Here is a 16,012-nt window from a genome sequence, read left to right on the forward strand (position 1 = left end):
GAGGCAGGGAAAGGGAAGATGAGTCTATATGAAGCATGTCTATCAGATTTGATACGTGCTGTAGAGTAGTCTTCAAAAGCCTTGGCATTTGAGGAAGGAAGATACATGGAACAGGGACCTTCGATTGAGATGTTACACAATCGGATGAAGAAGAAAGTGACTCCACCAGCACAAAAAATGGTAACTGCATTGAAGGAAGTGGTTCGTGGCACATCTATGGAGTACACTCCTCGGGCTTCTATTGGTGATATGAAGACCATCCACTCAAAGCGTCGATTTTCCTTTGCTGGTGAAGATGTTGGCATGGATTTTGGAGCGAAAAGCTCTCACAGGCCTGATGTTGAGTATCATTCTGCTCCAAGACATTGCCCCAGAACCGAACCACCTCAAGTGGCTGATGAAAAAAGTGCATTACAGCAAGTTGAAATTGCTTATTGTAGTGTGGAGCCGAAGCAATGGGCAATCCATCGAGTGCCAGCGAAATCAAATGTAAGGTGTGTGGGGATGCTTTCAAGGGGCAAGTGTTGGGCTTGGATCCGTGGTGACAAGTCTGCTTCTGTTCCAGCCCCATGTTTCCATGGGGAACGAAAGCAAGCAGGATTTTCAAGATGGTGTTGGTTATATTGCTGCAACTCTGATGTCAACCATACAAAGTGGCTTGAAGACACTATAGTGACTAAACTTGATGCAGTACCTAAAGAATGGCTGGTTGCTAATGGGGTTGTGCTCACCTCGGATGAGATTGAAAACCTTGAGAAATCTGGTTTCAATCTCGAGAGGAGAGTTGGAGATATGAGTGACAGAACCAGGACTATTCCTACAGAGATGCACAGGAGGCTAGCACGAAAAGGTAAGGTAGTTAAATTTATTGGTACCGTCTCCAAGCAGAAGCAAGGTAAAATAAACTTGGCTCAAACATTTGAGTGTGAGATTCTCTCCACGAAGTACATCACTGTGCTCGCAAAGGAGTACACAATCAAAACAGAAGGTGGAGAGTACACAATTGTCATTCAAGACTTTCCTTCTTGCACATGTCCAGACTTTACGAAGTGCGAGGAACATGGGAAGGCATATGCTCCTTGCAAGCATATGTACTATATCTTCATCAACATCTTGTACCAGGATCCTAAAGTGGATATTCATATACACCAAACAAGCCTTACTATTGCTGAGTTGCAGAAAACTTTTGGAGCTAATTAGATTTTCCAGCACTATTGATGTTTATTCTCTATCAATAATATAAACTAATTATACTTTATATAATTAATAAAAATATTTTATTATTTCACTTTTCATTTCATATACTTGTGAGGTTCTTTTCGCAATACTGCCCATAGTATTTGTGAGTCTTCATTTTTGTCTTTACCTTCTCAAAAAATATTTCGTGATAGTCTTTCGGGTGTATGATGTTACAATGTATTGTGAGAGCATATGTACCATCACAATTATTTTTTTTTCCTTTCAAAAAGTTATATGGCCTTATATAGAATCTTAATTCAAATTTAATAATTTTAAAATTCTGACAAACCTGACATTTACTAGCTAGAAAGCACAGAGTACAAATTTAAAGAAGTGACAAGAATACTCTTTTTGCAAACATTTTATTTTATATTCTAACAAACGTCTCTATTATTGCATGTAGTAAATATTTAAATTATTAGAACAAGAAGTGTCCTTTAGAACATTTTTATCTATATAATATATAGAGAGTTATGAAATTATTAAGTTTGCCATAACTTTACAATTTTAAAGTTTAATATTTGTACTAAATTACAATTGAAAATTGAGTTCAACTCGTGAGCTCAACTCTTCAGCTCGTGAGCTCAAGTATGGTCCACGCTCCTAAGAGCCTTGTTCTCTTGACACCCTACCCCCTTTAGGTCGAGCCCAATTGGGAGCAAATTAGACGTGCCAAATGTTAATCAATATATAGTGTGATTCCCCTAGCCAACCAATAGAGTCGGACTCGAGATAGCAAATGTAAACTCCTGAATTTAAACTTCTTGGGAAGTTATTATGCACAATACTATTCAAACCCAAAGACACTTAACCCCACGTATCCCAAAACCCTAAACCAAGGAGGGTGCACTCTTATTTATAGGCCTATATTTGAACTTATATAAATCATCTCTCGAGTCGTTCCCTTTGGTTGTTTACATAGGAGAGTTGCAGCTCTCAGCTTCCATTCACGAGGGTGTGAACTTGTAGGGAAGTGTGGTGGATTATAAACAGCTAAAGAGAAAAATTTGAAAAACCATCCATAGAGGTTCAAATATAAAAGGAAAGGGCCCATGAATAAGAATGCACACCTTTTCCAATCGATTAAGGGTTTTGGGATATTTGAGGTTAAGTGTCATTAAGTTTGAATAGTACTGGGTTGGGTGATTTCCCGGGAAGTCCAAACTTAGAAGCTTACACTGTGAAGAAGGCAAGCTACTTTGGAATTGGTGTGTGAGACCTCTCGGGAAATCCAAGCTACTTCGGAATTGGTGCGTGAAACCTCCTAGGAAATCTAAATTCAAGAGTTTACATTGTGAAGCAAACAAGCTACTCCAAAATTAGCTATTATATGCTAGAGTCTTTACACTGAATTAATCTTAACTACATTAGGCATTGTGAAGTAGACAAGCTACTCTAGAATTGGCTATCATGCACTAGAGTCTTTATACTGAATTAATCTTAATCACATTAGGCATGGGTAGAAAAAAAAGGTCCTCTTGCGCACTTAGGTGGAGAGATTAAGGATTAACAACTCTCCATTATCATAATAGAAGTTAAATGGGGGAATTGAGGTAAACAAAATAAAAATGTTTACTATGAATCCACCGTACCTATCAGAAGATATATTTTGCTTATAGACTTAGACAAAAGTTAATTAATCCCCACTCTGTATGACTAGGCAAAAGTACAAGAAAACAAAAACAGCTAGGCCAACAAATGATAGATTTAAGAAAATTACTTGAGTTGCTCAACAAATTATTGAGTGAGATACTTAACAATATTCTACTTAAGGTATACAAAAGTTTGACTCTTGGTACCTTTACTATTGTCAAAGAAGGTATAATAATACATTTAAATTACTTTGCAGGTACTTAGTGTAAGCAAGATTTATATTTGTGGAATTACTTATACAAAAAGAAAAAAGTACCATACATAGAGAGATAATCTGTCTATCCAAGCTAGACACAAATCCTGAGTATTATAACTTACAAAGGATTTATGAAATTTTGCCTATTTATTATAAAAAATTTAATGGTCCACAATAAAGCTTAGATACCTATAAGCAAAAATACACTTGCTGATAATTGGGCTAATAGAAATTTGATCAATCTCAAATATGGATTGATAGACTATAAAAGAGGTTCGAAGTGAATTAGAGAAGTATGGGCTTAGTCTTTTCTAGTCCACCTACGCATCTGATAGCAACACACTCTCAACCAATCAATATAGCAAGATGAGGTAGCCACAACAATAGCAAATGCCACAACAGCACTACAAAGTCAAGGTTAGCTGTGCCTTCACTCACAAGACCGTGAATCAGCTAAGCGAGCTAGCAGTCTGAAGCATCGAGCTTATCACTATGAAGACCAAGCTCAGTAACATGGAGTAGGATTTAGAGAATCCTATTACCTGAGAAGAGGTAGTAATTTTGTCGTGGGGGAGTGATAAAGAGGTAAATATTTAATCTTGTATATCTTCCCAAACAAAGCAGAAGAAGGAAGTTTAAGCGAAATGGAGTTACATCTAAGTTTAAGCATACAAAGAAGAAAAACCTAACATATGTGAGAAGTAGTTATAAACGATTATAAAATCATATAATATATAAATAACACTTACACATGTTGGAAAAGAACCCCCACTCACTATTGTATGCATTTGTATTAGATTAACCATCTTTTTTCCCACCTATAACTATTTGTGCAAAATAGAGTTGAGAGAGTGACATATATTTATCCTTACTCACGCCTTTAGGGTTAAAGGCTAAATTGTATTCTATTTTTCTCATTTTTCTTCACTTCTCCTTCTCTCCTCTTTTATGTTCTTGTCTCTATTTATTTGTCACTATTTTGCAAACAAGGGTGAGAACACAAGTATAGGCAAAAAAAACCTTACTCACAAAGTTTCTCTATCCTTGCACACAGAGATTTGAGATGGATGTCCCTCCAATTTATGAGAATGCTGCTCCATAGCATTTGACCAGACTGTATGATGTTCTCTACGGTTGTGAGCTTGTGTGTGAGCAGTAGAGATCTCATTCGAGGTAAGCTTTTTTATGGCTTAGTATTGAAGAGTGGTAATGAGTCCAATCATTTAGTTGGAAATGCTCTTGTGGAGAAGGGAGATATTCTTTTGAGATGTTATCACCTGGAACTTGCTACTCACCCTGTGTGTGGAGCAATGCTGCCATGAAGAAGCTCTCCAGCTCTTCTGACAGATGCAAACCAAGAAGAGAGTTTTCCCGGACAAGATCACCTTCTTGAGTGTTCTCAATGCCTGTGTCATGTTGATGGATTTAAGTCAAGGCCAAAATGTTCATGAGTGCTTGGGCAAACTTGGCATGGATATGAACTGATATTGCACTGTGCTGGTCAACATGTATGGGAGATGCAAAATTTTGGACAACAGCAGGAAAACTTTCAACCAATGATATCGAGCAGGAAGATGGTGATGATCACAGCACTCTCAGAAGTCAAAGACTTTGGTGGGACTGCTTGATCTTGTTCTGGCTTGCTGGCCTACACTACTACTTCTGTCAAATGCTGCAGTGACCAACACACTCATTAGTCTCTATGGCATTGGAAGCATCAACACAAGCAAAATGGTGTGGTTTTTCAATTTCATATAGTTGTGGCTTTGGTATGGTTATTTTTACATATTTTTCAGCATTACCTATAGAAATATGTATGGTTTGTTTTACTCTTGCACATTGATACATTCTTTCATATGGTTTGTTCACATAAATTTTGTAGTAAGTGCATATATATTGAATATGCTTAATATTCTAATGGTTGTTATCCATTTAAATTAATCTTGTATATAAACATGTTTAGACTATCCTATATTCTAGTTTATTCTACCATCTAATAGTTGATATGCAATAAGATTATTCTTGTGCTTGTAAATTATAAGCATTCAATTGATCAATTGGATTAATATATAATACTAAATATGATTAACCAAACCAAGTGTTGGTGCATAAAATGCACAGAAAATTATTTATAAGTAACCTATAGTTTTTTTATATAGATTATAGTTCATCCATACATTGTTCTATGAGGTTATCCAAATAAGCTTTTAAAAGTTCTCAATATTGTGAGGAATAATGGATTCATTCAACAACCCATATCTTTTCAAGATCTAACTGCACTCCATCTTGTGAGGATACTATATTGCAGAAGTGATATTAAAATGGAGCACCATATATCTCAAACTATACTCTAGAGTAAATCTAAAACAAGTCAAGAAAACAGTAATGCCAGAAAAAAGCTAGTGATTTCTATACCTGTCAGCTATAGCAATCTTGCCAACACCACTAATGCCATGGCTACAGCTGGACAGCTAGTGCTCAGTGGCTAGCAGCCACACCCAAGCAGCGGCCACAGCACCATAATGATTCTAACCTCTAGGAGCTAGAGTTTCCAGAACAACTAGGCAGTTAGTTGGAGTTCTTCTGCCTTAAGCTAATTGTCTAAGTGTTGGCTTTTATTTCAATTTTATTTGTTGTTTTACCAATTATTATTACTATTATTTAGACAGGTTTATATCTGATATTATATTTAAGCCTTTATTCCTGAAACTTAAGGTAGTGTAAGTTGCATTAGTTCTTGGAAAACACTATTAAATTGGCTTAATTTGTACCATAATTTTCCAAGATCGCTCCTACTTTGCATAATTTTCTTGACAGGATGTGAAGTTTGTCATAAAACTGCTAAAAAGTATTTGAGGAGCTTAACTTTTGCATGACTTTTCTTGTGGATTTATCCTTTGCATGGATGCTTCATTACTTTAGGACTATAGATTCATAGTGATATATTGTCTAGGATATAGTGCATTATTTATGGTTTTTCTTGTGGATGGGTTGCCTCCTCTACTTCTAAAAAAATGTATGATCAAGTGGTGTTTGCTCAAAAGGAGGAGATATGGATCTGTTAGTTATAGAATGTTTTAGATAACAATAAACCTTGTGCTGATCATAACTTTTTGGTGTATACCAAATAATTTGCTGCACATTCCATACAGCAATCCTTGGTTTGCTTAATAGTAGTGTTATTCTTATTTATTAATCTCATTGATCAAATGGATAAACATGTTTATAATTTATAAATAAAAACTAATCTTATTGAATATAGATGATAGAACAAACTAGAATATATTAAAGGTTATTAATCTAAATGAATAACATGGTAAAATATCCTAAAATATCCAAGCATATTCTAGGTATATCCACTACCACCCTTAGTTTGCTTAAGCAAACCAAAAGTTCAAATAGCTAAAGATATGGTGTTGATTTGTGGTTACATTTATTTCATGATAGCTCTATATTTGGCCATTTAAGGTATCATAAAGTTTTGGAAACTTTGAATACAATGAGTGTCTCTAGATCATTAGAACCAATTCAAGTTTTTCATCCATTTGAAATTGCGTCAATAAAACATAAATGTACATTAAACAAAACTTTCTTGAGCACAAAAGACCTAGCACTACTCATGGTCCCTCTACCTCCCAAGTGACGGCTCCCTAAACTTATGTTCCCTAGGGAAAGCAAAACTCCTCTTAAGTTAACTTATTCAATACCACATTGTGATGAGTTTCACTTACCTTGGGACATGACCCTCCTCCAAGGCAAGCTGGCGCATGCTTTCGCTCACTACTGAATTATCAACAAAGCTGAAGTGTTAATAAAGTTTCATGGCCTTCAAGATCCAATGCTGTTGGTTTATTGTCTTAGTAGATTCAACTATAAAAGCTTAATTTGGTCCATAGGTTTATCAATTGGTTTCAGATGGATGGATAACATGATTTGCCATATGTCTCTCAAATCTAGCCATTCCATCAATGTCAATACTTCAAAAGGTATATATATTATATATAAAAACGTTGCCACGTCAGCACACTCATTGTCTATAAGAGGTACTCATAACTATTAAGCTCGTTATTGACACTGTCCTGATCGCAGGGCTGATGGACGGTCCAACTTTCACGAGATGATCTTAAGTTCTCCCAAGTCCGTGACAAGGATTATCTTGCGTAGAGATTCGAGAGCATGACGTATGACGCAGAGTTTTGTGGATCCAGGTCGACGAGCTTGTCAGCCGCGGCTTTGCCTTCCTCCACATTTCCATGGGCTCGGCAAGCACCCAAGACGGACATCCACGCAGGGACGCTCGAGTGAAGACCGTTCTTCGCGATGAACTCCCGAGCCTCTACGATGCGTCCTGCCCGCCCCAAGAGATCCACAACGCATCCTCGCTGCTCCGCCGTGGGAGAGATCCCATACTCTCTCTCCAAGAAGCCAAAATGCCGGCAGCCTTCTTCCACTTCGCCGCAGTGGCCGCAGGCTGCGATGATGTTGAGAAAGGTGACGCCGTCCGGCTTCATTCCTTCCTGCTTCATCCTCTGGAAGAGCAGCAATGACTCGCTCGCGAATCCGTGCTGGGCGTGAGACGAGATCACCAGGTTCCACGAGAGGGAGTCTCGCTGAGGCATCCTGTTGAAGAGGCGGAAAGCTTGCCGGAGCCTCGCAGACTTGGCGTATAAGTTGAGGAGCGCGTTGGCTACTATGAGTTCCAGCTCCAGCCCGGCTTCTTCCACGCACATCTCGACCAGCTTGGAGCTCTTTGTGTCACTCCCGAGCTGTGCGCACCAGTTGAGGATCGCCGAGAGAGTAACCTTGTTTGGCTTGACACCCTCGGCTTGCATCTTCTGGAAGAGGACCAGTGTTTCTTTGCATTTTCCCAGCTCGGCGAACGCGGCCACCATCGCTGTCCAAGTTATCACGTTCCTGTGCTCCATGCCGTCGAAGATCTTCCGTGCCTCTTGCAAGCTCCCGCACTTGACGTACATGCTCACCAGGGCGTTCTCTACGATGGAGTTCTTCTCCACTCCGGCTTCCAGTACGTGCCCGTGGACTTCTTTTCCAAATCTCGAGCTGCTGTCGCAGGAGTTTAAGCTGCTGGCGAAGGTGAATGTGTCGGGAGCCATGCCTTCGAGTAGAATCACTCGGTAGAGCTTCGAGGCACCGGTTTCCTGCTCGTTCTCCGCGTAAGCATCCATCATAGCGTTCCAGGAAACTATGTCCCTGTTTCTGCCCAGCTTGTCAAACACGAGCTCTGCGTCTTGGATGCTTCCACACTTGCCGTAGAGACTGATGATCGTGTTACTCACTGCAGCATCGGATTCCAAGCCAGCAGCAGCGGCGTAAGAGTGAACAAGCTTGGCTTCTTCCAGCGAAGCCAGACTTCCACATCCGCTTAGCAGCGCCAGGAACGTCACCTTGTTGGGAAGCATGCCTTGGAGCAGCATCTCCTGGAACAGTATCAAGCAGCCACCAAAGTCTTCGGCTTCCGCGAGTGCTGTGATCATCACTGTCCACGTTGCCACGTCTTTCCGCTCGATCTGGTCGAAAGTTTCCCTGGCCTCGTCCAGACTTTTGCACCTCCCATACATGTTGACGAGCGCAGTGCCAATGCCAGTGTCGTTCACGTCCATGCCAAGCTCGCCCAAGCACTCGTGAACTTTTCGGCCTTGACTTAAGTCCATCAGCACGGCACAGGCGTTGAGAACACACGAGAAGGTGATCTTGTCCGGGAAAACTCTCTTCGCAGTTTGCATCTGTCGGAAGAGCTGGAGAGCTTCTTCATGGCAGCACTGCTCCACACACGCGGCGAGCAGCGAGTTCCAGGTGATAACGTCTCTCCTCTCCATCCGAAAGAACATCTCCCTCGCGCCCTCGATGCTTCCACACTTCCTATACATCTCCACAAGAGCGTTTCCAACGAAAAGATCAGACTCGTTACCACTCTCCACTACTAAGCCATGAAAAAGTTTACCTCGAGCGAGATCTCTACTGCTGGAGCACGAGCTCACGACTGTAGAGAACGTCACACAGTCCGGTCCAATGCCATCGAGCAGCATTCTCGTGAATTGGAGGAACATCCCTCTCGGATCCCCGGCGTGCGCTGCAAGCACAGCATTCCAAAGAATGAGATCAGCCTCAGAAACTCTGGAAAACACCCTCCTTGCATCGCCAAAGCACTGCCATCTTCCATACGAGCACACGAGAGCAGTCCCCACGACTGGATCACACCCCAGGCCACATTCGACCACGCAGCCGTCCACCAATCTCACGGTGCTCTCACAGCAAGCATCAAGAACAGTCACGAAAGTCACCTTGTTTGGAGCCACCCCATCAAGCTGCATCGCCGAGAAGTACTCCAGCGCCTCGCGAGATCGCCCGCGCGAGGCAAATGCCGCGATGATCGCCGTCCACGACACCACATTCCTCTTGGGCATCGAGCCAAACACCGCGCGGGCATCATCAACGCAGCCACACCTTCCATACATGCTCACCAGATGATTCGCCACGAAAACCTCGCGATCGATCAGACCTGATCCCGCCAAATACCGGTGGATTGCCCTGCCCTGATTGATCGCGCTCGCGTCGCCGCACAGCTGCAGAAGAAATCCATACGTCGTGGGCGATTTGGGCTTGGAGAGGATCCTGTCCAGATTCCGGAGAGGATCCATGGCGAAGGCGCTCTTCGCCATATCACTCAACTACTAGAAGCCCTAATATTTGAAATTTGGAGGGAAAGTAATATTTTGACCTAAACTAATATTCTAGAGGATCTTTTATCTCCATCCTAAGAAGAAATAAAAAACTTAGCTTGAGCTGCTCGAAACGATGCGCTGCCAATCCATCATGTAGCTCACGGTGCCCGACTCATACTCATCGTCAAACAGCCGGATCGACACGGCTCGCGGCCTCGAATCCGGCATGGCTGGGATCTCCGCGTCTCCATTCAGCAGCTGGCAGCACCTCTTCATTGTTGGGCGATGGTTTGCATCCGGCAAGCAGCACAGCAATCCCATCCTGATCGTCTTGAGCACCTCTTCTTCCTTGCCTTCCACTTGCAGCCTCGAGTCTATGGCTTCCACAAGCTTGTCATGCTCGTGCTTCCTCCACACCCAGTCGATCAGCACAGGGCAATCGTCGACGGTGATGTTGGCTTCCGTGGACTGGACAGTGTGGTCCAGAGCTTGCCGCCCTGCTACGATCTCCAAAACCAGGATCCCAAAGCTGTAAACATCCGACTTCTCCGTAGCTCTGCCTGTGAATGCCAGCTCCGGAGCGATGTATCCCACTGTCCCGGCCTTCGTCATGGTCTGCGCGCCTTTGGCATGCTCCATGGACTTGGCCAGCCCGAAGTCCCCCAGCTTTGCGACGAAGTTCTCGTCCAGGAGAACGTTCGCTGCTTTCACGTCCCTGTGAACTATCCTCTTGCCGAGTCCCTCGTGAAGGTAGGCCAGCGCCTCGGCCACACCTTTCATGATCTCGTAGCGCTGGTTCCACGACAGTAGCACTCTCGGCTGCTTGGAGAAGATGAAGTGATCCAGGCTTCCGTTGGCCATGAACTCGTAGACGAGCAGCAGCTTGTTCTTCTCCTTGCACCAGCCCCGGAGAGAAACTAGATTGTGGTGCCGCACCGTGCTGATGACCGAGAGCTCCGCTAGAAACTGAGCCTCAGCGTGCTTTGGTGCCTCGGACAAAGCCTTGACAGCCACCTGAGAGCCGATGCTGGAGATATATCCCTTGTAAACCACACACGAGCCTCCCTTGCCGAGAAGCTCCTTCGAGCTGAATCCTTTCGTTGCCGAGTGAAGCTCCCTGTACGTGAAGCTTGTGATCTGGGGAACGCACGGGTATGTAGCTTTCTTCGCCAGGTAGAAACCATAGATCACGATCGTTCCGGCAACAGCCACCGCGAACACTGACAGCGGAACCGAAGCCTTGACAATCACCCCCTTGTTTCTGTCGCCTCTGGAGAGCTCGGGTGAAACCATGGTTGGAGCTGGAGCTGGATCATCCACTGAAAACGACCAACTATAAACGTTGTGGAGCTCGGTCGAGAAACCTGTAGCAGCCGAGAAGCCCACCCACATCTCCGGGAGTAGAACGCTGCTCAAGCTCACGTTGGTGATCAAAACCGGTTCTTGCCAGTCCGATCCATTCTCCACCAGCCAGACTTTCACTTGTTCCAAGCTCCCATCGAACTCTATCCTTGCCTTGAGTGTCATGTTTCTTACGAGGCTCAGCTCGAGCTCGTCCTGGATGATGGTCTTGCCAGTGGAATTCACCCCGTTCACGTCCACCCCGACGTGAGGATTCGGAGGATCCCACTCGTTGGAGAAGGTGTCGAACTCCACACCGAAGAGATGGTTGCTCGCGTTCCCGTTGGTTCCCTCGGCGTTGAAGCCCAGATACTGGCCACCCGACGCTGTGAGATCGAAGCTCATGTGTGGAGAGATGAGGAACGTCATGCCGTCGGCGGGAGCTCCACCGTGGAGGATCTGGAAGACGAAGTGTGTCTGGAAAGAGAGAGCCTTGCCGGTGGTCTGATCCAAGAGATAGACGGGGCGATTGTAGAACGCTCGCCCGACGCTGTTCTTCCCGGAGCCGATGATCTGAGTGAGAGAAATGTACCTGAGGAGAAGATTTGCGTGGCCTTTGGTGTCGATCGTGTCGAGAAAATTCATCTGGCTCAAGTAGAAGCTCCGGGAATCGCCCTGCCGCGGCAGTAAAAGCGCTATGATCATCGAGAGTATGAGTAAGAGCGCCATGGGAAAGAAAACCTGTGGCAATACCTGGGGCAAAAACATATCGATCGATACGCGCCCGTGAACGTATCGATCTTGTCGCATCCATGTGGACGATAGCGCAAGTCAATAAGCTCCATTCGCTGTTCTTCCCGATTCTCCGCCCTAGAAAAAGAGAACAAACGATCACTGTTAGTCCAGCTATCGATATTTCCGGGAATGCGAATGCGCGCGCGAGCGCGTTGGACAGAGAGCGCGACGATCGACTACCGCCATCAACGAGGAAGGAAGCCATAAACCCTAAAAGGACTTTGGCGGGAAATAATGACTGCCACGTGGCCGAATGAAATGCGGATGAATACGCATTCCGTTAAGTCAGCCCTAATTTGAGGGTTTTAGACATGGCGATGGCGGAGGGAGAGACTGGTGAGTTCTTCCGATTCAATCGATGGAATCGATGGAATCGTCTCATTTCTTTGATCCAGTTCCCGTTCTTGGATCGGTCGCTGTCGTTGGAGCGGGCGCGAGGTGAGTATTTCGATTCTTTTCTCTGCATTTCTCGTGTTCTAATTGATCGGATTTTGATTCCAGTGGCCTCGCAGCAGCGTATCGATTGCGAGCTGCGGGGGTCTCCGTGACGGTCTATGAAGCGGAAAATTCCATCGGTGGGAAGTTAAAGAGTGTTTCGGAGAATGGATTCATCTGGGAGAAGGGACCGAACACAATGGTACCGAATATTTTTTCTTTGGTGTTCTTACTTTACTTTTTCTCTTCGTCGCATAGACGGAAAATGATCCAAGCATAAGCAGGATGTTTGACGATCTCCATCTTCGCGATAAGCAACAGTTTGTAAGTGTGAAATTCCTCCAAAAGTTTCAAAACTAACTTGTGCGTCTAGCCGGTGGAGCAAAAGAAACGATACATTGTTCGCAATGCTTCTCCTACGATGGTCAGTTCTTAGACTGTGATTTATGTTTACTACCTGTTCTATGCAGTTGCCCTCTAATCCTTTGGGATTTATCACTACCGGTCTCTTCTCTGCTCAAGCCAAGGTCTGTCGACTTTTATGAATCTTTTGGGCCTGACTTGTGTGCCATTAGCTTAAACTTTTGACGGAGCCGTTTTCATGGAAGCGAACGAAAGCAGAATCAAACGAAGACGAGAGGTCTGTGGAAGTTTTCGTTTTATTGTTTCCGCTCTGAACTATTTTCCAGTGTAGGAGCGTTCATGGAGAGGCACTTTGGTGACGAGGTAAGAAACAGCGCCGGTCCTGGATTCGGGCTATTGATGGACCTTTTTATTTCTTAGATCGTAGATTATGCAGTGGATCCATTTGTTGCCGGGACAAGTGGTTCGGATCCTTCCTCTATATCAGTGAGTTTAAAGTTTATCCTGCCTCTTGCTCTAACAGGATAAACTTTTGTTTTAAACAGATCCGTCACTCGTTTCCAGAATTGTGGTCCTTAGAGAAGAAGTAGAGACTTTACTACTCCATTTCCTTTCTAACTAAAGTAGAACACCGCGTGCAGCTATGGATCGCTCTTCGTCGGTGCAATTAAATCAGGTTTTAGCAAGAAGAAGAAGCAAAAATTGCGACCAGTGGAGTTTGAAGACGAAGATTCTGATTTCCCTGCTCGTACACGTCCCCGTCGTGGAGGATCGTTTTCATTTGTAGGTGGCATGCAGGCAAGTATTTGTTTTGTTTTTAGTTCTGGATGGAGCTGACAGGTTTTTTTTTATAGACGCTGGCCAATGAACTGGTCTCGAGGATTGGAAAGGAAAAATTCAAGCTCAATACATTTGTCACCGGATTGGCATGTAACCAACAGGGCAATCCCTCTCGTCAAAGCTGGACAGTAACAGGTTTGGAAACATCGGGCAAGAGAAGCAAACGCTCGGACAAAACCTTCGATGCAGTCATCATGACGGTATGTTTCTGTTTTCTTTTCTTCTGTTCGTGTTGGAACTGGCTCCTCTTAATAGGCACCGGTGGACGATGTGAGGACAATGAAGGTTGTCAAAGATGGAAAGCCTTATGCTCTTGATTATCTCCCAACAGTTATCTACGAACCAATGTCCGTGTTGATAACAATGTTCAACAAAGACTCCGTGAAGCGTGCACTTCCGGGTTTCGGTGTGCTGGTTCCCTCCAAAGAGCAACAAGCAAATGGCTTTCAAACACTGGGTAATTATTTGAAGCCTTTCAAGGAGAAGTGTCTCACTTGAGTTCTATGATATGCAGGCACCTTGTTCTCTTCATTCATGTTTCCTGATAGAGCTCCAGAAGACCAGCTGCTGTTTACGACTTTTATAGGAGGCAGCAGGAATACATTGCTAGCATCACGGTCGAAGTAAGTTTGTTTAAGTTGGTGGCAAAAAAGTCTTCATTGTTTTGGATTTGTCAGGGAAGAGCTCCTTGATGTAACTTTGAAGGATTTGTCTAGACTAATTGGAGTAGAGGGTCAACCAACTGCTATGAGGCACGTAAAACTAGTTTTATCCTTTTGGTTTGATAACTTCAACTCTTCTACCAGGCATGTGTATTGGGAAAAGGCGTTCCCACGATACAGCATCGGCTATGATAATGTCTTGAATTCTATCCAGAAACTCGAGAGCGACCTCCCTGGACTCTTCTACGCTGGTAAGTTTTTACTTGTGCCGGTCGTGATCCGTAACTCTAAAGCTCATCCAGGAAATCATCGAGGAGGATTGGCCGTTGGGAAAACAATTGTCTCAGGCCTTGACGCAGCGGAGCAAGTGCTCCAATACCTCCAAGGCTCTGGAGGCAAGAAAGTTTTCACAATGGCGTCGTTGGAACAGCCTGTGAGCTAGTTATGCAAGAATTCAAAGAGAAAGGTACATAGCTTTTAATATACCGGGCCGAGCGTACAACCATCTTAGCTAGCTTGGCCCTTGCAAGCTTCCATAACTTGTTCCTTTGCGAGGTACTCTCACCAGATTCTCGCCCGAGAAACCAGTATGCCTCGAAAGGTATCTTCACACGCAGCTAGTTTTTGTATGCTTCTATGACTTGGTCCCTGGATGGCATCTTGACAAGATTGACACCGGAGAAGCCGGTTCGCTCGATCAGCTCCTTATACTCCTCAAAGGTCCTGACTCTGCCTCCCACGGTGAACGAAAACATGGCCATGTCCAGGTCCCTCTCAAACGGTGCATCGTCGGTGTGGATGAGATCCACAATCACGAGCTTCCCTCCCTTGGGCAGCGACTTGAAACAGTTGCGCAGGAGCTTGTTGCAGTGATCGTCGCTAAAGTTGAGCAAGACCGACTGGAAAATCGCAGGAACTTGGCTTTGATCCAAACAAGTTTCGAAAGAAAACAATGAGCTCTACCTTGATGAGTAGAAGATCTCCTTCTGGCACGCTCTCAAACATGTCTCCTCCAACGTGTTTAACTCCTGGCAAGACGAAGAACAAATCAAGGAAACGAACGAGAACTTTGCCGTACCGGGGGTCTTTGGAGCGCTGGAAACCGTGTACGGCAGATCAAAGTTGACAACCTCAGCTTCCGGATACTTTGCCTTGATCTTGCCCGCGCACATCCCCAGCCCGCCGCCAACGTCCACCAACTTCTTCGCCCCCTTGAAACCATCGTAAGCCTCGAGGATGAGCTTGATGGTGACGCTGCTCCACGCGACCATGGCATGGTTGAGCAAGGTGTTGTACTCCTCGTCGTCGTGAGCCCAGACGTGGACCTTGTTGGCGATCTCGTATGGATAGCCGCCATGGAGCACGGCCTCGTGGAGCTTGTGGAGCGAGGCAGCGGCGTGATCATACGTGCAAACCAGCAAGAGGTGCTGCTCCTCGGCTAGCCATTTGGAGATCCCGGTGCCTCCATAGCGGGTCTCGCCACCGCTCGTCTCCTCGCTGAGGATCTTCTTGTAGACGAGGTACTTGAGGATGCGGTGGAGGAGATCTGGCTGGGGATTGGTGGCGCCCTGGAGGCGGGAGAAGATCTGGGCGAGCGTGAGGGGGCCGGACTTGGCGATCATGTCCGGGATGCCGAGGAGAACCGCGGCCTTGAGCACGAAGGGCGTCACCACCGAGAAGATGATGCTCTTGAGCGCGTAGTGGCCGTCCACCTCCTCCGCCGAGTGCTCTTTCGTCGCTGGGGCCATGGATTTGTTGCTCTGATCGATGCTGGAGAGGGAGAGCTCGCGAGGGTGATTTATATA

The 16,012-nt window shown here is 44.8% G+C and overlaps 4 protein-coding genes across 4 annotated transcripts; 1 reads left to right on the forward strand and 3 right to left on the reverse strand.

Annotated features, from left to right (window-relative positions):
• Positions 1-7,093: 7,093 nt before the first annotated feature.
• LOC9644789 (pentatricopeptide repeat-containing protein At3g20730) lies at positions 7,094-9,777 on the reverse strand. Its single transcript, XM_024689848.1, has one exon. The coding sequence runs from the start codon at positions 9,766-9,768 to the stop codon at positions 7,240-7,242; it is 2,529 nt and encodes an 842-aa protein (XP_024545616.1). The 5' UTR covers positions 9,769-9,777; the 3' UTR covers positions 7,094-7,239.
• Positions 9,778-9,882: 105 nt separating this feature from the next.
• LOC9644790 (probable L-type lectin-domain containing receptor kinase S.7) lies at positions 9,883-11,922 on the reverse strand. Its single transcript, XM_002984614.2, has one exon. It carries the CDS (start codon positions 11,920-11,922, stop codon positions 9,883-9,885), a length of 2,040 nt encoding a protein of 679 aa, XP_002984660.2.
• A 256-nt stretch (positions 11,923-12,178) lies between these two features.
• LOC9644791 (protoporphyrinogen oxidase 2, chloroplastic/mitochondrial) lies at positions 12,179-14,690 on the forward strand. Its single transcript, XM_024689781.1, has 17 exons — positions 12,179-12,243; positions 12,303-12,345; positions 12,409-12,544; positions 12,601-12,666; positions 12,716-12,766; positions 12,813-12,869; positions 12,918-12,982; positions 13,032-13,068; positions 13,126-13,191; positions 13,251-13,291; positions 13,347-13,503; positions 13,560-13,745; positions 13,801-14,002; positions 14,060-14,168; positions 14,223-14,297; positions 14,352-14,458; positions 14,510-14,690. Exons 1-17 carry the CDS (start codon positions 12,219-12,221, stop codon positions 14,647-14,649), a joined length of 1,563 nt encoding a protein of 520 aa, XP_024545549.1. The 5' UTR covers positions 12,179-12,218; the 3' UTR covers positions 14,650-14,690.
• LOC112351615 (anthranilate N-methyltransferase-like) lies at positions 14,661-16,012 on the reverse strand. The gene is made up of 3 exons (XM_024689782.1): positions 15,286-16,012; positions 15,171-15,235; positions 14,661-15,106 (listed from the first exon to the last, which is right to left on the reverse strand). The coding sequence occupies exons 1-3, from the start codon at positions 15,953-15,955 to the stop codon at positions 14,825-14,827; spliced, it is 1,017 nt and encodes a 338-aa protein (XP_024545550.1). The 5' UTR covers positions 15,956-16,012; the 3' UTR covers positions 14,661-14,824.

The sequence above is a fragment of the Selaginella moellendorffii genome, unplaced genomic scaffold (assembly GCF_000143415.4).
Source record: "Selaginella moellendorffii unplaced genomic scaffold, v1.0 SELMOscaffold_63, whole genome shotgun sequence".
In the NCBI taxonomy this organism is placed as follows: Eukaryota; Viridiplantae; Streptophyta; class Lycopodiopsida; order Selaginellales; family Selaginellaceae; genus Selaginella; species Selaginella moellendorffii.

What these genes read in the sequence shown, in the direction of transcription:
- LOC9644789 (XM_024689848.1), bottom strand. Translation starts at nt 9,768, where the DNA reads ATGGCGAAGAGCGCCTTCGCCATGGATCCTCTCCGGAATCTGGACAGG.
- LOC9644790 (XM_002984614.2), bottom strand. Translation starts at nt 11,922, where the DNA reads ATGCGACAAGATCGATACGTTCACGGGCGCGTATCGATCGATATGTTT.
- LOC9644791 (XM_024689781.1), top strand. Translation starts at nt 12,219, where the DNA reads ATGGCGATGGCGGAGGGAGAGACTG. An exon ending in TTCGCGATAAGCAACAGTTT is followed by an intron (nt 12,667 to 12,715) that starts GTAAGTGTGAAA and finishes TTGTGCGTCTAG; the next exon opens with CCGGTGGAGCAAAAGAAACG. An exon ending in AAATGGCTTTCAAACACTGG is followed by an intron (nt 14,003 to 14,059) that starts GTAATTATTTGA and finishes TATGATATGCAG; the next exon opens with GCACCTTGTTCTCTTCATTC.
- LOC112351615 (XM_024689782.1), bottom strand. Translation starts at nt 15,955, where the DNA reads ATGGCCCCAGCGACGAAAGAGCACTCGGCGGAGGAGGTGGACGGCCAC. An exon ending in CAGCGCTCCAAAGACCCCCG is followed by an intron (nt 15,236 to 15,285) that starts GTACGGCAAAGT and finishes TCGTCTTGCCAG; the next exon opens with GAGTTAAACACGTTGGAGGA. An exon ending in GAGATCTTCTACTCATCAAG is followed by an intron (nt 15,107 to 15,170) that starts GTAGAGCTCATT and finishes GCGATTTTCCAG; the next exon opens with TCGGTCTTGCTCAACTTTAG.